The sequence below is a fragment of the Lissotriton vulgaris genome, chromosome 6 (assembly GCF_964263255.1).
Source record: "Lissotriton vulgaris chromosome 6, aLisVul1.2, whole genome shotgun sequence".
Taxonomy (NCBI): domain Eukaryota; kingdom Metazoa; phylum Chordata; class Amphibia; order Caudata; family Salamandridae; genus Lissotriton; species Lissotriton vulgaris.
Window position 1 is genome coordinate 200,491,443 of NC_141694.1, and position 27,972 is coordinate 200,519,414.

At 43.5% G+C, this 27,972-nt stretch overlaps 1 protein-coding gene across 1 annotated transcript; it reads left to right on the forward strand.

Moving 5' to 3' along the window:
- On the forward strand, positions 1-27,768 carry ANKRD66 (ankyrin repeat domain 66). The gene is made up of 4 exons (XM_086925159.1): positions 1-188; positions 6,339-6,497; positions 12,831-13,059; positions 25,510-27,768. The coding sequence occupies exons 1-4, from the start codon at positions 74-76 to the stop codon at positions 25,727-25,729; spliced, it is 723 nt and encodes a 240-aa protein (XP_086781285.1). The 5' UTR covers positions 1-73; the 3' UTR covers positions 25,730-27,768.
- The last annotated feature ends 204 nt before the right edge of the window (positions 27,769-27,972 follow it).

Here is a 27,972-nt window from a genome sequence, read left to right on the forward strand (position 1 = left end):
CAGGGAGCGGTGGCACCGTGACCCCCGGCCTTCAGAAAACAGAATTTAGAAACGCAGCGTTGTTTTTCACTGCATGTTCTACGGCGGCTCCGTTTCAGCTGATTCGGGGAAAAAACAGCTGAAGAACTTCATTTTAAGCACGAGGCTCCTCCTACGCAGAAATCAGGGCACACGGCTGCAAGTCAGAGGTGATCCATTCCTTACACTGCATTTAGTTCATTGCTTAAATAATGCTGCATCTGTACTTATTCTTTGGATAAAAGCACACGGAAATATATTTGTCATTTTGTTTAGTGCATGTGTTTTTATTATACTGTCATTCATGGTTGCCAAGTTTCAGATTATTAATGTGTAACATTTCCATGGTTTAAGTGTGCTTATGTGTGTCATTCCATGCTTTTTGTGTGACAATATGAGTGAAACTTAATTGTGATTAAAACCAAGCAGAAACATACATGAAAAGATAAGTATCAGAAATGGCCCCACTTAGTGTCAGAGGAAGAACTAGAAGTGGCAATTGCTTTTGATTCAAAAGTTCATGCACGTAGATGGTGCTGGTAACTTCCAGCCAGGGTTTGATGGGGATGCAAAAAAAGTGGCCCACATTTGCAGAATGCACTTTTTTTTGCAAATCACTGGTTCAGTGTTATTATAAAAAGAAGGGGTTCTCTAAAGGAGTCATGTTTTCTTAACTTCACTGTGAAAAAATAAATGCAAATGTTGCTCGGATTCTGTGCATGGATTAGTTCACAATGGTGAACCACACCTGAATACAAGCGAGGCGCCGTCTGCTCAGGCCCTCTGCCCTGCTAAATCTGCACTCATTAATGGGCAGGCCCAGTGAGAGACTGAGAATGACACGTCCACCCCTTGGTAAAAGGGAGGTAATACTGGCCCATCTGCCTCCAATAAGGGGACCGAACTAATGTCTGCGTTAGAACGCCCACTGGTACATTTACTAAAAGGCAGTGGCTTTTGGATGTCGGGGGATCCACTACGATGACCATCTAATCCATCAACACAGCTCTATTCCAAAAGGTTAGTCTCTTGTGATCTGACTTCACTGGGTTAGTGCTGCACTCTTCCTGGCTGAGCAAGACTGTACCAGACTTTGTACCAAGAGAAACCCACCCTACTATTGAGTTTGAAACTCACATCGTCTAAGAAGTTCCACATTCTAATTGACATGGACTTTCCTTTGCCCTTGGGTATATGATAATCTTCAGCACTGCAAAGTGACAATTTGCAGTGCTGAAGAATGGTCCCTTTGCAGTAAAATATCAGTAATATAAAGTATGCCATACAAATTAAGAAAAAGTAATATTTTTGTGATGTCTGCATTTGAGGGAGAAGGCTTTGAACTCCCTTTTAAATACATGTACAGTTTCACTCTAGTAATGTAGGGGATCTTGGAACAGATAGTTGCTCACTGCCACGTCAATTTCTGTAAAAACAAAATGGGGCTGGCTCTAATCAGCAAGGCTGAGCCTATATCATAAACAACAAAAGAAGGTGCCAGTGCTGATAATAATAACTTAGAACTGTGATAAATCCTCCACAAACTGAAAATCAAATTCAGAAAAGGGAATGCTTCTTAGTCGCAGTTTTATTATACATTCAATAATATTTTATAAAATCCGTTTTTACATTTGAGAAAGAAACATTAAAGGGAAAACAGGAATGCTAAGGGGACACAGGAAAATGCAATCAATTTAGAGCGAACCACCATTCACTACTGCAATCATATCACTTTCACCATACATTCAAAACATGCAAACTACTCCCACACATACCATATGTACATTATCTACAACAAGAAAACAGAAAACTGGTACTGCCTTAATATGAACACAATATTTGCAATTTGTATTGGAAAATAGAACACTACCAAAAGTTTTTACAATTTCAAGCAATCCTAGCAAATTAAACGGAAATAGATAGGGTGCAACAAATGGCAAGAGATCTATACAGTGATGTGACTCTTAGATCAGTTGGCAGACCAGTAGGAAGATGGGCCTACGCGTTTCAAATCTCCTTTAATTCTTTGGAGATTCTCATCAGGGCCTCGGGCAACTGGACAAAAGGAAAGAAAGAAAACAGAAATATTTCTTTTAAACAAAAGGAAGTTACAAGAATGACAAATGCATCACAGGTAGACACATTAGTAAATCTCATATGCTAGTACCACATTTCAGAATCTCTAAAACTCAGTGGGTCCCCAGTCTCAATGAATCTCTTAAAAGGAACAGAATAGGTGGAAAACATAGGTTCAAAACACTCCAGTCGGAACTCTGTGCAACTAACACCTTGGACTGCTGAAGAGTGACACTTCGAAGTTAACATGGTAACCACACACTAATTAGCTGCTATGAAGGAAGGTCAGTGTAGAGGGAGACTTACCACCTAAGTTGCATGCGGTGGTCCGGGACAGAGAAATACTAAGAGAGGTGACCAATTATTCTGTGGATAGATGGATAATAATTAGTCTCCACGGGGGAGATGTTAATATGGAGACATAAAATCACGGAGTGCAAGCCTCAAAGGAATCTCTTACCGCTCAGGAGGGCGCAAAGTGTCCTGGTGCTGGAGAAAACATGGATAATGCCAAGGTAAGAGATGCCGCGGTGGGAGAATACCACGGGGGCCTGAGGCTGTTAGGCGACAACGCATAACGCAACACAAATCGAGGCTGAAGAGAAGCTATGCTAATTGTTAAATTTGACACTGCAGTGTCAGGTTTAAATGAGCTCTCAGAGATCTTTAAATTGTAATCCTCCGGAGTGATGTAAGTACCACTCGCGTCTGCTGTCTGGTCAGTAATTTTTCATTTTTTTCACACCACACTAACCCCTCCTACCCCCCAACCCCCCCGCCCCAACAGGGGTTCCAGCGTAATGCCTCCAACTTCTAATTCTTACACCCCCGCTGCATAGCATGCTGTATTGCTGCGTTGGGAGTCAATGGCCCGCCAAGGACCGCCCTTGAGCCAACCCCCCACAGTGGCGCGGTCCACTATAAAACATCTAGTCACTCGCGTCAGGGTAACGCGCATGCGCGAGTGACTAGTGCATGCCGCGACGCCAACCGGCTGCAGCTATCCGATGACTCCGTCTTCGTATCCGGTAAGTGTATGTTGCTTGCCCCCCGGGCCTCTTAGCCCGTCGTCCTAGTTGTTTGTAGCCAGCGGCACCTGTTGCCTACCTTAACTCCCGCCGCCGTGTGTTTTACGTTTATACAGCACACCGGACCTCCGCCTGCTTGTGCTGACGCTGCCTTCACCGCCGAGTATGCTTGATTAATACAGGCATTTCCTTCCGTGATTCCAAGGTGATGCTTGATACCACGTCTATGCCAATTTTATACAGCGTTATTCTGATATGTGGCTTTTTCAATTAAATCCAGTCTTTTGGTCACACAGGACTTTGAACCTTCCGCATTATAAAAAAGACACGACGCCTAACAGCCTCAGGCCCCCGTGGTATTCTCCCACCGCGGCATCTCTTACCTTGGCATTATCCATGTTTTCTCCAGCACCAGGACACTTTGCGTCCTCCTGAGCGGTAAGAGATTCCTTTGAGGCTTGCACTCCGTGATTTTATGTCTCCATATTAACATCTCCCCCGTGGAGACTAATTATTATCCATCTATCCACAGAATAATTGGTCACCTCTCTTAGTATTTCTCTGTCCCGGACCACCGCATGCAACTTAGGTGGTAAGTCTCCCTCTACACTGACCTTCCTTCATAGCAGCTAATTAGTGTGTGGTTACCATGTTAACTTCGAAGTGTCACTCTGCAGCAGTCCAAGGTGTTAGTTGCACAGAGTTCCGACTGGAGTGTTTTGAACCTATGTTTTCCACCTATTCTGTTCCTTTTAAGAGATTCATTGAGACTGGGGACCCACTGAGTTTTAGAGATTCTGAAATGTGGTACTAGCCTATGAGATTTACTAATGTGTCTACCTGTGATGCATTTGTCATTCTTGTAACTTCCTTTTGTTTAAAAGAAATATTTCTGTTTTCTTTCTTTCCTTTTGTCCAGTTGCCCGAGGCCCTGATGAGAATCTCCAAAGAATTAAAGGAGATTTGAAACGCGTAGGCCCATCTTCCTACTGGTCTGCCAACTGATCTAAGAGTCACATCACTGTATAGATCTCTTGCCATTTGTTGCACACTATCTATTTCCGTTTAATTTGCTAGGATTGCTTGAAATTGTAAAAACTTTTGGTAGTGTTCTATTTTCCAATACAAATTGCAAATATTGTGTTCATATTAAGGCAGCACCAGTTTTCTGTTTTCTTGTTGTAGATAATGTACATATGGTATGTGTGGGAGTAGTTTGCATGTTTTGAATGTATGGTGAAAGTGATATGATTGCAGTAGTGAATGGTGGTTCGCTCCAAATTGATTGCATTTTCCTGTGTCCCCTTAGCATTCCTGTTTTCCCTTTAATGTTTCTTTCTCAAATGTAAAAACGGATTTTATAAAATATTATTGAATGTATAATAAAACTGCGACTAAGAAGCATTCCCTTTTCTGAATTTGATTTTCAGTTTGTGGAGGATTTATCACAGTTCTAAGTTATTATTATCAGCACTGGCACCTTCTTTTGTTGTTTACGTCAATTTCTGTGGCCCAAGGGGCTCACGGGGCAAGTGGGAAATGCCACTGGCTATTGTGCATCGAATCATGGAAGCCGTATCCAACTTCTAACAATATGAATTGGGAAGTAGCTCCTTTTCAAGCACGCACTTTCACTGGATACTAGGAAAAAGTGTCAAGGCTTACTCTTGAAGTTTGATGTGGGATGCAACGTTAGTATCCTCATGGATGATGCTGGTTGCTATCAGATAAACAGTGCTGCCAAGCTGTGTGATTAAGTGAAAAGCTTATTTTCTCAGCCCCTCATATCTGATCAACATTTCCTGATGCCTCTCTTGCATACTCCCTTGTTAGCCTCAAAATCACCCCACTGGCACATATGTTCTCACCATGCCTCAAAAGCAACCACAAATATCTCATCTTTATCTGCGCCTGTCTATTCCCTGGCATGTCTTCGCTACACAATCTCCATTTGTGCTTATCGTCTTCGACCCCTAATGTGGGCGGTCAGCTGTTGGCTCTTGTTTCATCTCGTTTACTATCTATGCTCACCCAGGGCCCTATGTGTCCCCTTCAGCCTCCACATCTCCCTTATAACTCCCATATCTCTCAGTGCAACTCATGGATCCCCAAAGGGTTATTGTCTTTCCATCAGCTGCTATAATCCCTCATTCCTCCAAACAAGCTCATATCTCCCTCCTGCCCCATCTATGCACATCTTCCTTCATAGCTTGCCATGACCCCACATGGCTCACGATCTGTCCTAAAATCTCCCCTCTGGTCTCCTAATGCACTACCAGTTTTCCTCAGGTGGTCAGTGGTGTACTCCAGGAAATTCATTATGGTTCAATAGTGGTGGTATCAGGCATTACATAACACTGTCGATGCAGCTGTGCAGGGACTGCTTGGTGCAGTGCTGCTGACTGCAACTCAAGGCCTGATTACGAGTTTCGGAGGTGTGGGAGTGGGCGGGTCACCACCGCCATGCTCCCGCACCACTGAGACTCACCGCTGCCTGCTCGCCAGATTACAACTTAAAAGTGGTCTGAAAGGTGGGTGGCGTGGTGGTCCCATGGCAGTGCCTCTTTCACAGGGGCAGTGTCATTGAAAAATGCACCTCAATGGGAACGCCACACAAGGTTCCTGCATGGCATGGACTCGAAAGTAATACCGGGCAGGACCTGGTGCGCATGCGCACAGGGGGGCTCACGTTATGCCCCCCTGTGTGCACCCATAATGCAGAGCAGGCACAGGGATCCTTATTGGGCCCTCTTTGTTTCCTCAACTCCATAGTTTTCATGCCGGTAGAACTCCTAATATGCCTCGTGGCACCACAGTAGCCCTGCCAAGCCCATTGCGGCTTCAGGACCGCTGTGCCACCTCCAGTCAACAGCGGTTCCCTGGCGGCGGTGGCAGTCCCAGGGTGGTTTGACCACCCAAGCCGTAGTGGGGCGGTCGGACCACCAGTGCAGTGGGGGCTGGACTGCCAGCACTGTGTCTCTGCGACTCGTAATCAGGGCCTCAGTGTCCAACTGGGAGAGAGAGACTTCTGGAGACCAGCAAAACTGATTCCATGGAACATGATAGACAGCACTGATTTGTATTTCATTTTCCAGCAATCTTTATATAAAACTGGAGGCTGTTGTATTGAAAGTAAATAGCAATTGACAGCAAGCTAAAAACAGCCAAGTACTAAAATCGGCAAAAAAGGAACTTATATTGTCCATGTTGTTCCAGCCTGTGATAAAATGTCGGACATGACAGAACTTCACCAAGCGGCTGCTTTGGGAGATTACGACCTGGTGGCGGAGGTTTTGAGGACAGGCTTGTGTGATCCGAATCACAAAGATATGGATTGGAACGACAGGACTCCTTTGCACTGGGCTGCAGCCAAAGGTAATCCTTTTTTTTTATTGTATATTTTGTTGCATGTGATAGTGTATAAGGTAAAGATGCTATTTGCACCGCAGTAACTTGACACACACTCGAAATTCCGCTATTTGCTCCAAGAGGGATGTTTGTCTCGAACAGAGACTGAAATCACAATTTCAGTAACATTCCATTGGCAGTGAATCATATTTTTCCCCACAGTAAGGACAGAGAGGAGCAGATTGCAAAACCAAGAAGGTATAATAACATGTTAGTAAATTTAAAATCTCCAATCACATCAATAAGGCAAAATCGATACTCACCTGAATTCAGCATACATGACTATGATCCAAGCAGTTCAATTAGTAATGTCAATATTGCATCTTGCAAAGTAGCTTATGCAAATCAAAGCAAACCCTATTTTCCTGACAGGAAACTCCCTAATTCTAAGATAAAGTTGTTGGCAGGTCAGGGAAATTCAGAAACAGCTGATATTAGCAAATATAAAATCGAAAGAAGAACCAGATAAAGGAACCAGATAAAGGTTCCAATTAGAATGGGAAGAAATGTACTTGCTTTTGAGAGTATGAGCAGAAAAAAACACACATTGGTCTCAAGAAATGAGTAAGCCTACAAAGGTGGATAGGGCAAGTGCAGGGCTGTTCTTGCCTATAGAGCAATCATGCTGTGCCCGATGGGCTGGTCTGACAGATCACTGTGTGGGCCGTTTTTTCAGCTGGTGTGGGCAGGTTTTATGGCTAGGTGGGCCAGGTTTTACTTTGGAATGCCCTAACATAACACTTTTTCAGTTATATGCTTCACTAATGTGGGCCACTTGTATTTTGGTGCTTGCACCCATTCTGTGTCCCAGCCCGACCCTGGGCAAGTGATCTAACTAACTAAAAAGCTTCACACCGTTAAAACATAACATTCTGGCCAAATGATGCAATTTTCAGGTTTTCCCATCAGTCCATGACCAATCAAAGCTCAATGTTCACTCCATACTTCACAGAATAATACACTCCCAACTTCTTCTCCAGCCACGACCTTCACAATATCACGCAAAGGAGTTTTGCCTCCTCAGTTTTCTCATCCACAGCAGGAGTTGAAGTTTCGTTCCAACCCAACTAATCACTACACTTTGTTAAACAAGCAAACAATAACATTTTAAAACCGCACACAGGGGCTCTGGTGTCTGAAACAGAAAAATGCTATGCACTGCAAACCGAAATAAAACTTTAATTTCAAGATGGAGTGAGGTGCCTAGGCCCACCCATATCGAATTTAAATGTACTTTGGCTAAATAAAGATAATAAATATATCATTCATTCTGCTAAATCTCAATAGAAATAATATGAAAAATAATAAGTGACATAATATGAGTACATAATGAATACATCGTGTGTTAACCATATAGGCTAGAGTTAATGCGGGTTACAGATTAACATATTATTTAAGTTCAATAAACCAGAATTGTTTCTGCATCATCACATGGTATACCCAGGGCTACTAATTGAATTTCGGCTCACCTTAACCTCCTGGTGACCCAACAGTGGAACTGTTTTAGTTTTGGAGCCCGATCTCCTCCCTACCAAGATTCCTCTCTCAGTAAACCACTCTCCCATCACCTCCGACTGGGATTAGAAAGATACTCCCAAGGGAGCAAAAGTCCATCATTTTCTCTTCCTTCTGGACTTTGGCAGTTTTACTTCTCTCAAGGGCTTACTTACTTTGCTCTTTGTTTACATAAGCACTCCGATGTGGCTGTAGGTTGTGCTGCTGAACGTGAACAGAAAAGGTAAATAGTACATGTAGGCAGAGACATTATGCAAGGTAAATGTTGAGTGTGTGTTACTTCACATGAATGTAGCAGAACAACAGAGCTACCATTTTGCAGATAAGTCAACAGAGCTTCAATTTTCCAGATAAGGAATAGCGAGGCTGATAGTGTATTTTTTTGTGGTGTCATTTTAATTATTTTCTGAATCTTATAAAGTTTTCCACCTTTTGATTTTCTCTGGTCGGGTGGTTTGACTCAGATTTATAACTGAAGAGCACATGAATGCAGATATACAGATTTAATTTGGAACACAACACAATACACTCCAACGCTAGTGCAATATTGGAAAATAGTGAGGTGCTAGAGTATGATAATAGCTAGAACCTTTATCCCATTACACTTTGTAAATGATGAACAGGTTTATGTTCAATTCTGGATTCCACCAGAAGCCAATGTATTCTTGATATGGTGGAGTGTTTAAATACACACATGTTTTGGCTGCTTGATTCTAAAATCTTTGTAATAGGGAAATTAGATTTTAAGAAAGCCATAGATCAAACATTGTATAACCAATGGTCATTTTAACTTTACTCAATGTTTCGTTTGGTGGAATGGGATACTGTTCCTTATCAGTAGTATTTAAATATTGTTGAGTTCTACATATGTGTTTTGGTGTAAACCAAAAGTTTCATCCCTAGGATTATGCCAACTCTACACGTAGGTTTATGGACTGAAGGAGAGATCGGGTTCTTACTTTTTGTACTTAGTAAGAAGATTCTTACTTTTAGGATAAAGTTCTGGAGAAAGGTTTGTATCCACTTTAAAGAGAGGCAAGTCAACTGATTCAGCCCTAAAGACTTTCAGTTGCATGGCGAGGTCATCCTTATCATAACATGCTCATTGGTTGAAGAATATCAAGGACGCATGTTCACCTGCGTCAAGGGTGATGCATAAGTCTTCCCTGACTTTAGCCAGAGGGGATTCTGTCCCTTGTAGAGATTTGTCACTTCTCTGAAGATCAAACTAGATTCAGTTTTGCTCCATATATTATTGTGGTTGTTCTTTTCAAGGATGCGACTCACAAATGGGAGATTAATGATTGGATAGTAGCCACGCCTCACTGATACAGTCCAAAAAACATATACCAGGCTTATCATGCTTAAAAAGAAAGAATGTTTAAAAGCTTAAAATTATCCTACAGTTTAAGGTAAAAAGAATAATAAAAATAAAATCGAAAGTCTATACCATAAAATGTTAACAAGTTGTAACTGTGCTGTTTAAAATGCTCGGCTTTTATTAAAGCAATGTTCACTAAGAATACTGATTGCTATTCTTTCTTATGAGAAACCATGGGCCAATGTTACCGTGCCGAGTTTCAGCACCATGGATAGCAGTAGTGCTGTCCAGACAGCTTATAGAATTCAACAAGGGGCATAACGGAGAAGCTCCTGTGGTGCTTTACAGATAATATAGATATTGACTTTAAGAATGCCCTTGTGAGACTGATTTTTGATCCTTTCACTAAAATTTGTATTTTTATGGTACATTTTTAAACAAACTCTAATGCAAAAACAGCTAATTCACAACGATATTAAACTTTGATTAAAGATTTTAAATCCTGTTAAAGTGTCAATTTTACTTCCTTTTCTCATTAGCCGTAGTGGCCTAAGAGGGCCCTGGCCAAATGAACTGACCAGGTTTTTTTAGCTGCCGAAATCACTTTTTTAATGGCATTAGCACTTTGAGTGAAAAAGGAAAGATTGAATGGCAGCCCTTCGTGTCATGGCTATAATTTTGTTTTCCAAACACAATCATTTAAAGAGGAAATTTGTCTTTGAAAAAGAATAAAAGAATTTCCTTGTTATGATGGGAGTTTTAAGATGTTCAGTGTGTGCGACAACTGATCATTTCTCAAGCCCGAGGCCGTAAGTATGATTGATGAAAGGCGAGTACGATACAAGTAACAGTAGAAGAGAGAATCACACAACCCATGCATTTACCCATCTATTCATTTATTTAAACACAAGCATTCTATTAGCCATGTAACCATATCTTCTGAGCAGTCACCCACCTGCCCATTTATACATGCATTCACCTACCCATTGAACCATCTCGTAATACAGTCAAGCGTCCATTCTCTCAGGTGAGCATCAAGCCATTCATTTATTCAATAATATGTTGGCTACTTTAGGACACTCATTGAATCCATGAGGCTACTTCACAATGCTGGAAGGTGAGAGGAAAAGATGGGCTGGGAGACAGGGAACCATGGTGGAATCTAGTGAATAGAAAGTGCAGCACCAAAACACTTCTAATGCACCAATTGGCTGGACAGAGAGGTAGGAGCAGAAGAGCATTCATGCATCACCCTCTGTTGCACTACTCATACACATACTGTTGCATGTTTCCATTCATCCCTCCAGACATCATCCATACCCTACTGACATCCATCCATCCCCTACTCACAAAGAAAAGTTCCTTCTCATCCACCAATTGACTCACACTCAGTCACCCTCACCAGTAAATTCATTGATCCATCAGCTCATGCATCCACAAATTAATTTATTCACCCATTCAGGTATTCTACACATCCATAAACCCATTTATACAGCCCTCCCCCACACATACACATCCTTATACATCCATACTCCCATTTATGCCTTTATCAATGCATGCACCCATCGTTCATGAGTCCACCCACAGATGGACTCTCTTATCCATCTCCCCAGCATGGATCAAACCGCAAATGGATCCCCTTATCCATCTCCCCAGCATATGCATCCATCCATCTGCCTAGTCATATACCCGAACATTATTCCTTGAACCTTCTCGTGCATCCATCTGTTCATCCTCTCATGTCCTGAAATATCCATCAATTCACCCACTTATGTATCCATTCTACTATCTCGTCAGCACTCCATCCATTCAACTGTCCATCCATCGATCCAACCGTCCGTCCGTCCGTCCATCCATCCATCCTGCCATCCATCCATCCATCCATCCTTCCTTCTTCATATTCATCAGCCGGGTCTTGTCGGTCCTGGTTGCCAAGTAGTGTCAATCTCCGAGCCGACTGAGCCTCTGCTTGCTTTCAGCAAAGCGCGGAAAACCTGGCTCTTTTCTAACTAATGTGTTGCCTCCCAGGCTCTGGCTATGCTGTTCTGTGCATCTGCCATCGCCGGGACTCCTTTTAGGTATCTACGTGCTTTTACAAATGAATGAATGAATGAATTAAGTAATTAAAAAATTGATTCCCCCCTCTGTCAAGAATGGAATCATATGCAAACCAACAGATGTCTCGCCGCACCAATATATATCAGCACTTATGCATCCTTCAATCTATGCATACATCCTCACATGCATCTATCCACCGCCTGGTGCATCCATCAAGCACACTCTCGAGCTTCTACACTCCCATGGACTCTCATACACATTCAGCCATCCATCGACTCACCCATGTGCCTTGTAACAACTCGTTCATTCCTGGCTCTCTCATGCATCTATCATGGTTGTAAGTTGCTACCTTGCTTGTTTTTCCTTCAGTGCTCGTCGTAAAAGGGAGCCAGGCTCTTTTCCACCGCAGTGTTACATCTGTCTCAGTTGCCGAGCTGACGTCTGAACTCAGATCTGTATGCACAAAGTCTTGCTGTAACCTGTTCTGTACTTTCCTTTCCGCAATGGTGTCAATTTGCGTGCAAAGGTGTAAACATGTACTATCTTGTAATTACGTTTTAAGTGTTGTGCTTCAGAAATATGAAAATCAATAAATTAAATATAATCCTGCACTATCTTGTAATTACGTTTGACTCTCAGGTATTATATATTTAAATATATTTATACACCTATCATTATGACACCTAAAAACATTAAGAAAATGACTTCATTCAATGTAAAGCACCACGATGTAAAGATAATGAAAACAGCCTTAATTGTACTCACCTACGATGTACAAAATCTATTGCTGACTTGTCTGACATCTATCCATCCGTCTATTGAAACAATTCAGTCATCGGCACATGCATCCATTTACATGCATTCACTTACTGATCTGTCCGACTGTACGTTCATCCTCCCTTTAAACCTCCTACATCCATCCCTTCATTTGTTAGCCTTCCCATCTATCCACCTCCCTCCATATCCAATCACTGACCTACTCATGCACCCATTCATCCACCTCTCCCTCCATTTACATTCATTCATCCATCTACTTAAGCACCCATCCCTCCATTCGCATGTGAGTCATCCGTGTTCTTGTGAGTTTGTTTTCTGTATGTGCATATCGGGCTCGTTGTGTTGTCTATTATCTGGGTACATGTATGTGTTCCTCTTGCATGCATGTGGTTTTGGTGTCATGGGTGCCTATATTTGCTGGTATGTGTTTTGGTCTCAAAGTATGGGTGATTGTGTATCAGTAAGTTTGTTGTCTTCTGTCGGCATAGATGCCCGGAGATGTGTTGAACTGTCTGCATGTGTGAAGCATGCATGCACGCATGTTGTATGCTTTTATCTGCAAACATTAGACCCGTTTCGTTTGTTAATGCCATGGTTTACGGTTCTTTAATCCTGCCTGTCCCCTGCAGGGCAGTCGGACATGGTGAAGCTGCTGATGGAGCATGGGGCCCGCCCCTGCCTGCGGACCGACTCCGGGTGGACGCCGGCCCACTTTGCCGCCGAGTCGGGCCGGCTGGTGGTCCTGAGGTGTCTTCATTCACTGCACGCGCCCATGGATTCACCAGATTTATGTGGTGACACCCCGAAAAGGATTGCACAAATCTATGGGCACCAGGACTGCGTGAAATACCTGGAGACGTGAGTATTTGCCCAATTAAGTGGAATTGCTTTATTGGTGTCATAATAGGAGTCACGAAATACAGCTCGCACATCAAAGGAACACACAGCCAGCATGTGTACCCACCTACCTTCTTTTTGAGGGTACCACAGACATTATTGCATCTTTTACTTACCTAGTACTGTGGATTGGTTGTACCTTTCCTGTGTCTTTTTAGGCCTAGGTCTCTGACAGCTTTAGCTGCCTGTTGTCAAATCCTATTGTCTCCAAAGGGGGGCAATAGTTATTGGAAAAGCAGCGACATATGATGGGCCAGTCATGAGGGACATTGAATGGATGTGCGTATAATTGTTTGTCACTCAGCGCCTCCCAGGTCGAGAACTTTTGCCGCCCAGCCTCCGGGATGTGGGCTGAATGGCTGTGTGATGCAGGCGGGACGATAGAGGGGTGGGCGGAGTGTGCAAACTGACTGGGAAATACGTAAGCTGTGTAACTTTGATGCTGCAACAAAAATAAAATTTAAAAAAAAAAATAAAAAAATGAGGCCTTGTTAGGGTCTGCCCGAACTATTAGGACTGTGGCGGTTGGACTGTCACGGCACCGCTGCTCTGCTGCCAGGGATCCATGATGCCTGGCGGTGGCGCAGTGGTCTGAAGCCCCTGATATGCTGGTGGTGCTGCAGTGGCACCGCCAGCATATTAGGAGTTTCCTCACTGCCGCACTTTTCATGGTGGTGAGGAAACAAATGGGGCCCTACACGACCCTCTTGTGCCTTTACACAATATAGTGCATGTAGGGGGGCACATGGTCTGCCCCACTGTCTGTGCCACCCTGCCTGCATGCACCCCCCTATGTTGCTGCATGGAACGAAATACACAACAATGTGCATTTTGATCCGCGCAGGAACATGCTTTGACGTTCCCATTGCAGTGCCTAGTTCAACGGCACCGCCATGGGAACGTCATAGAACTACCCACAAGCGACTTAAAAAGTCATAATCTGGCTGGCAGTCTGTTTTGGCGGTGTTTGAGTGGGACAGCTCGGACCAGGCCCGCTCCCACACCGCCAAAAGTCATAATAAGGCCCTTGGATTGTGATTTGTTCCAGTTCCTTGTTCATAGTTGGATGGCTTTGATGACCATCCCAGGTATCCTTCAACCACTGACTTGATCAGACTCTTTAGGCTCTGGTTACAGACAGCCATAGCTGTCTGAGAATATCCTTATTTCACCACTACCCACGACACACAACTCACAACGTAACAAGCATTTCACAGCATATGCATACATACAAAAATGAGCTTTTAGTCAGCCCTGTCAACCACTGGCTTCTTTAGGTGAGACCCTTTTAGCCATGAACTAGCTGCCACAGGATGCCTCTCCAAACTCTTTCCCTTCCCCAAAATCTCCCAAGGTTGATTGCGGAGGGAGGGGGCTAAAGCTTCGCAAAAGGCCCGCTGGAGCCCTCTCACACCAACAGCACCCTATAGAGCCCTCTCCCACCACCTGCAGATGTACAAAGCCTTTTCAACCTCTCCCGCAGATTGACGTCACCACCAGCGCACGCATGTGCCTCCACCCCATTTTCATACAGCGCCTAGCGAGCTTGTAGCTGTAGCTACCAATTGGGCATTGGCACCAGAAGGCAATTACAGCTGTGCCCAAGTCTACCACGGTCGGAGTGGAAACCAAAATTAGACCTTACAAAAATGTTGAAACCAGACCCACACTGCAGTAGGACTCAATTAAAATTGGGTCAGATGGCATACTTGGGTCATGACAGCCTATCCTGCTCTGAAAGCCTTGAACTTGCAGCCTACTGAGGAAATGCCCGTGCAGTTGAATGGCCAACCCGGCTCTGTAGCTCGCCCTTGAATACTGCTGCTCTCTGAGTGCAGGTCTGCAAGGACAGAACAGGGCTCCAAAGACACAGTGTGATATCTGGTGTGATTTGTAATCCAAGGCTGTTGGTCCCTACTGCACCTCACCTCTTTTACTGCTGTGTAATGGGAAAACACAGCAATATTTGCTAACAGCTAAAGCCAAAAAGAGCAGAAAAGTCCATAGAAATTATTCAATTCTGGAACTGGGCTATTTCTGCCAAGAGAAGAACAGTTGCCGAAGTACTCAATGAGATGGACACCGCTCATCCAGTATTCAATACCTCGTAACCCGCTGATGTGTCATCTGTGCTGGGCCGGCAAGTCAGGCTCATGCACGTCCTGAGACCCACCTCAAACGCTGATGCACTAGTGTACCACCCCAACCCCATCTGACACTTTATAGTTGCCATGACATGCACCACGTAGCATTTCTTAAAGTGTCTCTTAGCCAACCTGGTATAAACACACTTCCCAGGTGGGTGGAGTGCTGTGAAATTCAAAGAGTTTTGAAAAGCAGGCCACTTTTCAGAACATCTTTAAAGTTCACAGTGCAAAGAGTACATAGCTGATATCACAACTAGATGCGGATCACAGATAGACATTTCACTTGCTCTTGTATGGGGCAGATATATCTAGTTCCAAATCCACAGCTCTAAAATGAATATTCTGGCGGTATTCTTCACTTTGCTCACTTCTGGGAAAGATGTAGATTCTGTCGATATTTTTAACTTGCTCACTTCTCAAACTGAGATCAACGCATTAGCCAGTTTGATCAAAGGAGGTTGTCTTGTTATTTCATTTCTTATTTTCAGACAGGGAAACAGTGATTTTTGCCAAAGGACTAAACCAGGAGAAGCAGCAAAGCCAGTGAGATTTATTGAAGGAATCCATTGACTAACATAATAATTGACTGTTTATCCCCATTTTCATTCTTTGCCATTGTAGGTTAGATTGTATGCTTTACTCAGCTGGATGTTGCCTGCGTTTTCTCATTTGTTACTTATCTTTGAAGAAAATGGCAGCGGTGTGCAGGTGTTTGTTCTTTCTGTTGGTTGCAGGGAATAAAGTAGCAAACGTAACCATGGTGAAGAGAGGAGGAGACGTGTTGGCGAATGTGCTCGTGTCTCAAAGTAATGAGAAGACAGAAGTATAGTTTTTCGGGTGAATGAATGGGTGAATGCCTATCGGGATTTGGAAAGCGCATGGCTACTACTAGAGTGTCCTGGCGCTAGGCCAATGCAAACTGTAGGGGAACCCAGTTTAATCTTTGACCAGGTGTGTTTTCAATTGTTTGCGGAAGGTTTTAGTATCAGTGATATTTCTAAAGGTGTGCCTTTAAAACCAACACTCGGGCGAAGATTGCACTTTGTTGACATAAAGGTGTGGAATGGTGTTTACTGAGGGCTCGATTCACAAAGGTACTTACATGTAGTAAAGATACGAGGGTGGAGTCTCCGCACTTGTGGCGGAATCCCAGAACAGCACACTAAGTGCACCGTTTGGAGATTCCGCCGTGATTGCAGAGACTCTGCCATGAGTGTAGGGGGCTTACACATGAGTACTGTCGTAAATCGGACCCAAAGTGGTTAACATTTCATTGCAAACCCCCACAAATATAAAATGGAAATGCCATACGCTTCTATTTACAGTGCACTTGCATGAGTGCCTGGCAACCATGGTCTACTGTTCCACTGGCCACTGCGTACAAGATGAGTCTGAATCATTGGCACATACACTTTCATACTACTCTTGAATGACAGCATCGTGCAAGCCAGCATCTGTGAGTGACTTCTTTTTCTCGTAACAGTTTAAGATATGCTCCAATGATGTGTCTGTGTTAGATTCTTTTTGCTGCGTTCATTTTCATTTTTCGAAAGAGTCACACCATGGCAAATTTATAACACCCTTCAGGCAGCCGCGGTCCGTGCAGGTAACAGCGGTGGGGCAGTGGGGCTGGGTAAGGGGAGATTCCGAGGGACAATGCAGAGGGAAAATTAGTCAAAAAAATTATTTATTAATTTATTTCGTCCCTCGGAATCCCCCCTTATCTCGCCCCACCGCTGCCACCTGCGCAGGCCGCAGCCGCTTACAGGCAATGACATATTTGCAGCAATCAAAGTAACATGTTGATTGTTCACATAGATATAACAGGTTAATCTGAACTAGATCAGTTGTCCTGCAGTACCCTTGTTCTTATGAAGTTGATGTTAATGTATGAATGTTTATGCATTTATACCAGGGAAAGATGTTTTCATATAGCACACACTAAGAATGAAATGGCCTCTAAGCTCTCAAGAAAATGCACACTGTGGAAAAGGTGCTCATAGTTGGAATGCACAGGGGAGTGAATCATGAACCTTTTACATATAACCATGAGATTGGATGAACAGAACATAAAGATCTTTAAACGGTCAAACTACTCAACCAGTGGTGCCCAGTTCTGCGCCCTCTCAAGCACCCTCTCAATCCAACCAGTACCAGCCTGTGGTACTGCAGGCTTCAGGGTGCTCAATCTTAGAAAATACAGCAGCAGCTTGCGGTGCTGTTCTCTCTTGGGACCTCTAGTAACAACCTGCACCGCAGGCTTTAGCTGCTACAGAGGCGATATTGTAATAAAATCGGAAAATAATATTATTATAATAATATCATTATAGTCTATAATAAATGTGCAGGATCAACGTGAAGGATTAATGAAAATAAAATGTGTTTAAATGCAAACATTGTAGTAGGCAGCCATATTTACTTGTACTAGGTCTCAAATGGCTAAGGGCTAGATGTATCAAGATACATTTTAGCAAATCTCAAATAGCGATTTTTAAGGAATCGCTATTTGAGATTTGCAAAATGGTATGTATGTAGAAATTCTCTAATTTTGAGCGATTTTTTAAAATTCCTTAATTGCGATTAGCAAATTGCTAATTGCAATTAAGGAATAATTTCCCTTTCATTTCTATGGGCCAGGAGGCCCATAGGAAGGAATGGGAAATTATTCTCAATTTGCGATTCGCCATTAGCTAATCGCAAATTGAGAATAATTTCAAGGGTGCAAGAGTGTCTTAAGGACACCCTGCTGCACCCCAGAAATTGACATGTGTGCGCATATGGCGTACATACATGCCCTAAGGGCATGTATGAGCGTCACATGCCACCTTTACAAATTGCAAAAAGTGCATTTGTAAAAGAAATCGCAAATTACCACCAACTACAAGTTGGTGGTAATTTGTGATTTCTTAAGGGAAAATCGCTAATTGGAAATGCTTGATGCATAGCATTAAAGAAATCGTAATTTGCGATTCCTTAACTGCTGACGCAAAGTTAAGGAATCGCAAATTTTGCGATTCCTTAAATTTGCGATGCGATTTCTTCATACATCGCATTTCCCGTTTTTTTGTCGCAAACGCTGCTATTTTGCGATTCGCAGCGTTTGCGACAAAAAAAACAATTGATACATCTAGCCCTAAAGCAACACTGCCTGACGAACTGACTTGACTAGAAATGCTTAATATGCATAACATGTTTATTTCTTTACCTTTCTGTGAACATGTTTTTCCTAATAAATAATGGTTGCATAAAAAGTTTTGATATATTTCCACAGAATCTTCCTATTTACACAAAGATCACTGTTAACAAATGATTAGAAGGTAGTCTTTTATTGGGAGTAATGAAGAGCTCATATATGAAGATTCAGCATTTTTAGAGAATAAGAATGGTTGCTGTGCTAAATGTTTTTCTTTTCGTTATATTTATGTTTGAACTTCTGCATAGACCATTGTTAATAAACTTGATATATTAGAAGGTTTGAAATGTAGTTTATATGTGGGAAGTAGACCTGAGTGGAAGAATAACTCGTATGAACTTAGAACTGATAAAACTTAGTTGCAAACTTTAACATTGTTGTCTACGGATTATAGTATTCCTGTGAGAAGATGAGGAGTGATTCTGTTCTCATGAGAGCATTGAAAGCTGATCGGCTGACTGGAGACGGAAGGAGCAACATGTTGCAAAGCTTCAGAATGTGCAGTCTATAACAGTGTGTGTTCCTAGAGTATGAGTGACTTCCCTTTTTTCAGACCAGTCTACCATGCCATATACCCTGGCAAACACTCACGTTGTTTGAGACTTTACTGAGTTTTTTTAACTTCTCTTTATGGGAAGTTCTGCTTTGATCTATTTCTGATGTACTGAGCTGACTTTGATGCTAAAGCTTTATGTTTTTCTTACTCTCTTAAACTAGAACTCTTTATGGGTTCTGACTGACACCTTTTCCCCGATTCTTAGAATAGGGATTCTTTCCTTCATGGAATGCGCTTAATGCATTTTATTATGATTTTCATTGATTATTGATTTCTGTTCACATTTGATAATTGAGATTACTATGGATTAACTTGCGACCTTAATAAAGATAAATTACTAAAAGATTTGATTATTAAGACTTGTGAACTGTTACTAAACCCTCTCTAGTGACTGAAAATAGATTATTGATTATGATTATAATTTATTTGATATACAGCTCCTGATCTTCTCTAGAACAACAACAAAGATCCATATGCCTCAGTAAATGGACTTGGATTAAGCTTGAATGATGGTAAACCGAGATTCTTTAAACTGAAAACTGATTACCGCTCCAGCACTGCTCAAAATTGCGATTCTTGGCATTGGCAAAACCAACATGTCTGGCTTTGATGTGCTAATGGCTGCAAATAGCATTTGTGCATGCATGTGTTGGTTTGTGTGAGGACGTTGAAGATAGATTGATTGGCTTTGCCAATCTTTCTTACATTTTTCCTTCCTACTCAACGGAAGCACATATGTTTACTTGCTTTCTCCACTGCTTGTTCCTGGGCCTTCCTGTGCACGTTCTTTTTTCTTCATCTCCCTTCTCTGATACTCTCCATCCCACTTTCCATTATATGTATTTATTTATTTATGAAAGGCCCAGAAGTGCTATTGGGCCACATGATTCCTTATTTTGTGGTCATGCACACTTTATTTAAAAACAATTTTTTTGTTATTCATTACCCTACAATGGTTGTCCGGCATTTCAGAATAGTAAAGAAAAAATGGCCACCACCTGTCACTATGGAAGTGCATGCACATATCACGATTTATGATTGCAAATCTGTTGTGACACGTGTGCGCATCCATCATGATGCACACATGAGCATGCATTTCAAGACGTCTACACAGTGGTGGCCATCCTGGAATGGGACTGCTTTAGTTGAAATCCCAGTGCAAAATTGGGCTGTGTGTTCACATGCATGCACATTGATGTATTTGTGTGCAAAAGCAAATAAAAAATCATTGTTATAGCCAATACCTTGACCGAGACATATTGTCTTTGCCGTTCTGTGTTTTAAATGCTTTTCAGTTTTGTCTCACCTGTGCTAGCCAATTTCATCATGCATTTGCTTTCAGTTCCTAGATTTGTTTTGGAATACTATTCAGAATTTTTGCCTCCAGTTTTATATTTTGATCTCTAGTTCTAGGGATAGCCGTAGGCTGACAATTGCTTCAGTTTTATGTTTATCCATTTTATGAGTATATTTGTGCCTATCAATGCAATCAAGCATTCAATCAGGGGTTTTAAAGTGTGCTACTCACACGTGAGGGTCTCAAAGCACTGGAGGGTGGGGGGAGGTGCATGCAGCTCCGTAGGTCATTCTAAAGAGCCAGGTCTTGAGGTCCTTTCCGAATTGGTGCAGTGTTGGGCTTCGTTGGATGCTGTGGGGTAGTTCATTCCAGGTCTTAGCCGCGAGGTAGGAGAAGGATCTGTCACCCGCTCTGGTCCTGTGGATGTTGGGGACTGTGGAAAGGGCTAGGTCGGCAGAGTGGAGGTTTCTCTTGGGGGCGTGTAAGGAGATTCGTTCGTTGAGGTATTGGGGTCCCAAGTTATGGAACGCTTTGTAGGCATGTGTGAGCAGTTTGAATGTTATTGGAGGTTGCGGAGGTTTTGGGTGATGTAGTCATGTCATGGGATGTTGAAGATAAGTCCTGCTGAGGCGTTCTGGACGGTCAGGAGTTTGCGGAGGAGTTTTTGGTTGATTCCGGTATAGAGGGTGTTTCCGTAGTCCAATCTGCTAGTGATAAGTGCGTGGGTGACGGTCTTCCTGGCGTCAAGGGGGATCCATTTGAAGGTCTTGCTAAGTATGTGGAGGGTGTTGAAGCAAGTGGATGACACAGCGTTGATCTGGCGGTTCATGGTGAGTGAAGTGTTGAGTATGATGCCGAGGTTGTGAGCGTGGTACATTAGGGTGGGTGGGATTTCGAGGGCGGGGGGCCACTAGGTGTTGTCCCATGTGGAAGGAGTGGTACCGGGGATGAGGACTTCTGTTTTCTCCGAGTTTAGCCTCAGGCAGCTGCTGCTCATCCATATTGCAATGTCTTTCATTCCTTCTTGGAAACTGTGCCTGGTGATGTCGGGTTCCTTGGTGAGGGAGAGGATAAGCTGGGTGTCGTCAGCATATGAGACTATGTTGAATCTGTGTTTTATGACGATGGATACGAGGGGGGCCATGTAGACATTGAAGAGCGTAGGGCTGAGGTAGGAGCCTTTAGGGACTCCACATCTGATCTCTATAGGTTCGGAGAGGAAGGGAGGGAGTCTTATTCTTTGTATTCTGCCTGAGGGGAAGGATCGTATCCAGTCTAAGGCTGTTCCCTGGATGCTGGTGTCGTGGAGTCTGGCGGCTAGTGTGCCGTGGGAGACGGTGTTGAAGGCTGCTGAAAGGCCCAGGAGGTCAGGGTTGCAACCTTCATCTTCTTGACCCACATTTCTCGAGCGTACATGTGCTCAGTGCTTTTTGTAAGGACTCCACCTTTGTGTGGTTGTCTGTTTTTATCCTTCTGAACACCTGCAGCCATATTCCGAAGTAAGGAAAATTTATGAATCTATACTCAGTGTACGTTTTCATAGGACACTCACAGTCTGGAATTTCCTTTCTATACTTCATTATTCCGAACTAAGGCCAAGTAAGGGAAGAGAAGATAGGCTTATCAGAAAAAGCAGAGTTCACTGTGTTGTATTACCTTATTTTATTTTTTCCCATAAATATTTAAATCCGGAGTCACATGAGAAGTTGCAGGTTATCCTGAAAACTTAGAAGAAGTGCTGAACTATCCCAATAGGACCAGGCCCCCCAAATGAGCAAGAAACAGCAGAGCATCTCCGTTTGCTTGAGCACCATTTGCCTCAATTTGTAAAACACTGTTCTGATCAGGGATGTGGGCCTTGCTCCTGAAGGACATCAGGCAGCCTCTGTACTAGGTTTGCACCTAAGTTCATACGGTCCAAGGTCTACACCATGTTAACCCTTCTAAGCCGAGGGTGGGAAAGACCATATCAACACTCCACATCATCCAATGAGATATGGGTTGGGAGTCTTTCCTAAAAAATGGCATACTATGTGTTTAAGAAAAATTGTATAGTGCTCAAATTTGGGCCGCTTTCAGGGCCAGATGATCTTCCTCCACCCGGCTCCTATAACACCCACTGGTAATAAGTCCACTGGGAGGTAGTGCAGCCATGCCTAGGAATTTGTATTCTGAATGTGTGTATTTAGCACAAATTTGGCTGGAAGCAACAGAATTTTGTACATTATTGGGGTTGGGATGGGGGGGGGGATTGTGAGAGACGATACAAAATTTCACACACAGTATTGATTCGCATGTTTGAATTGCACAATTATATTTTATAACTATGTCACTAAATTACATATTTACTGTTTTAGGCATGGGGTAAAACAATTTGCACCAAAACAAATATTTTCAAACTTAATGCTAATGTTAATGCTAATAACCAGGGCTTAGCATCCGAGTTTCAGAATTCAAATCTAAGCCACTATAATACATCTTCTAATGTACCTGACACAATCAGACGGAGCAGGTTGGTGAAAGAGTATATAGGCTGCTTACAATGAATAGGAAACAAAACAGGTGATGGACCGAATGTGGATCAATGTCACACATTCATCCCAGTCCAAAGATCTGGGCCCAAATCCATCGTTTTTTTGCACTCCACACCACCCTGGGTTAGACAATGGCGATATGCAAATCAGCTCTGACCCTGTGCCCCATGGGAACAGTCCAGTCCGAACTACAAAAGCCATGTCCTTCCCAGAACGGAATCAAGCATCCAAGGACCGGACCGGTTTCGAGGTAACACCTCTCATCAGCACGGCTAGCTTGACTCCAGTGGTGTGGAGTGCCTGGGACCCACGTCTGGGCATCTCCAGCGCACTTATGGCGGCAATTGCAAACAAAACAGGTGATGGACCGAATGTGGATCAATGTCACACATTCATCCCAGTCCAAAGATCTGGGCCCAAATCCATCATTTTTTTGCACTCCACACTACCCTGGGTTAGACAATGGCGATATGCAAATCAGCTCTGACCCTGTGCCCCATGGGAACAGTCCAGTCCGAACTACAAAAGCCATGTCCTTCCCAGAACGGAATCAAGCATCCGAGGACCGGACCGGTTTCGAGGTAACACCTCTCATCAGCCCGGCTAGCTTGACTCCAGTGGTGTGGAGTGCCTGGGACCCACGTCTGGGCATCCCCAGCGCACTTATGGCGGCAATTGCAAACAAAACAGGTGATGGACCGAATGTGGATCAATGTCACACATTCATCCCAGTCCAAAGATCTGGGCCCAAATCCATCGTTTTTTTGCACTCCACCACCCTGGGTTAGACAATGGCGATATGCAAATCAGCTCTGACCCTGTGCCCCATGGGAACAGTCCAGTCCGAACTACAAAAGCCATGTCCTTCCCAGAACGGAATCAAGCATCCGAGGACCGGACCGGTTTCGAGGTAACACCTCTCATCAGCACGGCTAGCTTGACTCCAGTGGTGTGGAGTGCCTGGGACCCACGTCTGGGCATCTCCAGCGCACTTATGGCGGCAATTGCAAACAAAACAGGTGATGGACCGAATGTGGATCAATGTCACACATTCATCCCAGTCCAAAGATCTGGGCCCAAATCCATCATTTTTTTGCACTCCACACTACCCTGGGTTAGACAATGGCGATATGCAAATCAGCTCTGACCCTGTGCCCCATGGGAACAGTCCAGTCCGAACTACAAAAGCCATGTCCTTCCCAGAACGGAATCAAGCATCCGAGGACCGGACCGGTTTCGAGGTAACACCTCTCATCAGCCCGGCTAGCTTGACTCCAGTGGTGTGGAGTGCCTGGGACCCACGTCTGGGCATCCCCAGCGCACTTATGGCGGCAATTGCAAACAAAACAGGTGATGGACCGAATGTGGATCAATGTCACACATTCATCCCAGTCCAAAGATCTGGGCCCAAATCCATCGTTTTTTTGCACTCCACCACCCTGGGTTAGACAATGGCGATATGCAAATCAGCTCTGACCCTGTGCCCCATGGGAACAGTCCAGTCCGAACTACAAAAGCCATGTCCTTCCCAGAACGGAATCAAGCATCCGAGGACCGGACCGGTTTCGAGGTAACACCTCTCATCAGCCCTGGTGTGGAGTGCCTGGGACCCACGTCTGGGCATCCCCAGCGCACTTATGGCGGCAATTGCAAACAAAACAGGTGATGGACCGAATGTGGATCAATGTCACACATTCATCCCAGTCCAAAGATCTGGGCCCAAATCCATCGTTTTTTTGCACTCCACACCACCCTGGGTTAGACAATGGCGATATGCAAATCAGCTCTGACCCTGTGCCCCATGGGAACAGTCCAGTCCGAACTACAAAAGCCATGTCCTTCCCAGAACGGAATCAAGCATCCGAGGACCGGACCGGTTTCGAGGTAACACCTCTCATCAGCCCTGGTGTGGAGTGCCTGGGACCCACGTCTGGGCATCCCCAGCGCACTTATGGCGGCAATTGCAAACAAAACAGGTGATGGACCGAATGTGGATCAATGTCACACATTCATCCCAGTCCAAAGATCTGGGCCCAAATCCATCATTTTTTTGCACTCCACACCACCCTGGGTTAGACAATGGCGATATGCAAATCAGCTCTGACCCTGTGCCCCATGGGAACAGTCCAGTCCGAACTACAAAAGCCATGTCCTTCCCAGAACGGAATCAAGCATCCGAGGACCGGACCGGTTTCGAGGTAACACCTCTCATCAGCCCTGGTGTGGAGTGCCTGGGACCCACGTCTGGGCATCCCCAGCGCACTTATGGCGGCAATTGCAAACAAAACAGGTGATGGACCGAATGTTTATCAATGTCACACATTCATCCCAGTCCAAAGATCTGGGCCCAAATCCATTGTTTTTTTGCACTCCACACCACCCTGGGTTAGACAATGGCGATATGCAAATCAGCTCAGAATGTAAGACATTGATCTACATTCTGTCCATCAAATTGTTTTTTGTAATTTACAATGAATAAGAAACATAAGTTGAAAAATTCAAATCTGTCCAGAGTCCAAGAGGGAGCATCATTCCACGAAGGAGTCTGAGCTATCTAAACTTTAAAGTTCCCCAGACTGAACCTACCTGGGCCAGAACATTCAGAACTTCATTGACAAGGAAAATTGGACATTAGTGTCACTGTATGCTAACATACCTCTTTGTCTCATTTCTTTGTTTACTAGAGCTGAAATGGAATGCCGGGACTTCCGGCTCATGGCGCAACTACGGGGAGAAGCCTTGGACGAGACAGATGAAGACTGGGAAGACAAAAAGAGAGAGTTTGAGGAATCTGAACTATTAAAGAAAAAGCAACGCGCCAAAAACACAGAAAAGCCAAAGGCGCCGCCCACCACCTCGGCCAAGAAAAGATACGGGAAAGAAACACAAACAGGAAGGCGCTGAGCTGCGGCGGAGGCAGCTGATGGGTGTATGATAAAGCAGCAGGAAAGGACACGCTGTTTTGGAAGCAGACCATTAAGATGTACTTTAAAGCAGCAATTCAAATGAAAAATGTTCACGGGAAAAAACATATTTCTAATTTTGCAGCGTCTTTCTGTTTCTTACTGCCTGACGAACATACCTCTCTACCCCACTGCCTATGGCCAGGCTTCCTTGAGCATAGTATATGTGACCATGTGTACCCAGAGAACATCCAGGGGCTGCCAGACACACGAAAAGAGAAGGTACCACACATTTTCTGAAGGAAAAGGATGCTGCTGCTGGTAAAACCGCTGCAGCAGATGCTGTTCGTAAGACGGAAGTCGCCGTGGCCACAATAGAAAGTTTAAGTGTTTTTTCCTCTGACTGAATAGACTTTCTGGGGTCATTCTCTAGTTAGCAGGAACAGCACTTTTTTGGGAAGCTCCCAAAATTCTCCAAAGAGCATCCTTACTGCAATAATGTACAAAGTGGATTCTGGAAATGAAATCCAACACTCACATTTGCCTGATTTAATCCTTTGAACATTACTTCTTAGGGCTATACCTTGGTGGACCCTAAAGAAGGCACTGTTTACTGAATAATGATTTGTAGTTGCTCTCTCTGTATGTGATATTTATTCATTCAAATGTTGTAAGTTTTGATTCCTTTCCTTGCACTAACTGAACTAAAATGCCTCAGTGGTACAAGGTAGGTTTCATAGTTCCAGAGACCACTCTCCAGCAGGCAGTGATGCATCTAAAGGGGGCATTGAGGCTCCCACTGGAAGTTAATCCATTGTGCCATTGTTGAGTTTTATTTTGATTAGTCTAATAAAATCAAAAAAGTGTGCTTCCATTTTTAGAATCGGCTTTCACTTGTTCAGCCATTCTTTGGATATGTGTGTTGTTTGCATAAGCACTCGCTTTCCAACACTATATGACCTGTATCTTGTGACTGACGCACGTTCTTTATTGATAGTTAATTGTGTGGTAAATGAAGATGCTGGTAGCTAATAGTATATGTGAAACAGGATAAGGATTACCCTCAAGATAGGAGTCTCAGGTTACAGGTAAAGTTGGTAGTAAGGACGCAGGAATGCTTCACCTGGAGCAGCATCCTTGCTTCTCAGACCACGCATTCCAACTGACCTTCACTCAAACAAGGCACACATCAACATTCTTTCGTCTCACAATGGCTAAGCAGCGGGGGACATAACACTATGAGGAAAATGCATCCACAGAAATGGAGGTCCACCAGTCACAGCACACCTGCAACTCGTGCCAGTTCAATCATCTGTCAGAGATGCCCCACATACCCAGCCTATAACTGAGAAAAAAGATGTCTTGTTCTATTTTTTAAATTAAATGTACGGTAATATGAATAAAAAAGATAGTCACAAGGTGTATGGTCTGCCCTGGTGACCTGACAATAGCTGAATGGGTAGGGATTGCAGATAAAGTGATACATTCGTTGAGCCCTCTCATTGTACTAGTTGCAACTCCATCTTGGAAAATGCACAAAAAAGTGTAAAATCTGCACTTCTGAGCCCTAACAAAAAGTCCTTTCCTAGACCCTGCCTCTGTGTTTGCCTTTAGGATAATTCATTATTATAAAACAAGCATTTGCAATGCAATAGGTCTCGCATTAGGAAAGTGTTAGCTATTGGTATTGTAAATGACACATTTTTTATTTATGTGTTGGTTTTGAAAATAGCGAAATTAATAGATTTGTCATTTACAATGCCAATAGTTATACCTTTCGCAAATGTGACACCTATAGCATTTGTAATGCAATATGTGTTGTATTTAGATGACTTAGAAGTATTGCTATTACACATAACATTGGCTTTTAATTTTGTAATATAATTAATACTTAAATAAAAGTTATTGTAATTTATAATGGCAATAGCTTAAACTTTTGTCAATAACTTTTCTGAAGATTATGTTCAGTGTATTTTATTGTGACGAAAATGCAAGAACAAAAAGTGAAATATTAACATCTTTTTGTGACATTTGTAATAAAGCTTGAAACATTGAGAGAACATATTTGAACCAGTTGTTGTTGAATGGTTGCACAGATTGATGCTCTGGTGGAGCTGAGTGATGTTGTGGTGGCGACGAGTGATGCTGTGGCATTCAGTGATGCTGTGGTAGCGCATAGTGATGTTGTGGTGCCCCTGAGTGATGCTGTGGTGGTGCTGAGTGATGCTGTGGGGGTGCTGAGTG

Excerpts from the sequence above, each read along its gene's own strand:
- ANKRD66 (XM_086925159.1), top strand. The coding sequence starts at position 74 with ATGTTCTACGGCGGCTCCGTTTCAGCTGATTCGGGGAAAAAACAGCTG. Across the intron at positions 6,498-12,830 it reads GCACTGGGCTGCAGCCAAAG|GGCAGTCGGACATGGTGAAG; the intron begins GTAATCCTTTTT and ends TGTCCCCTGCAG. Across the intron at positions 13,060-25,509 it reads TGCGTGAAATACCTGGAGAC|AGCTGAAATGGAATGCCGGG; the intron begins GTGAGTATTTGC and ends TTTGTTTACTAG.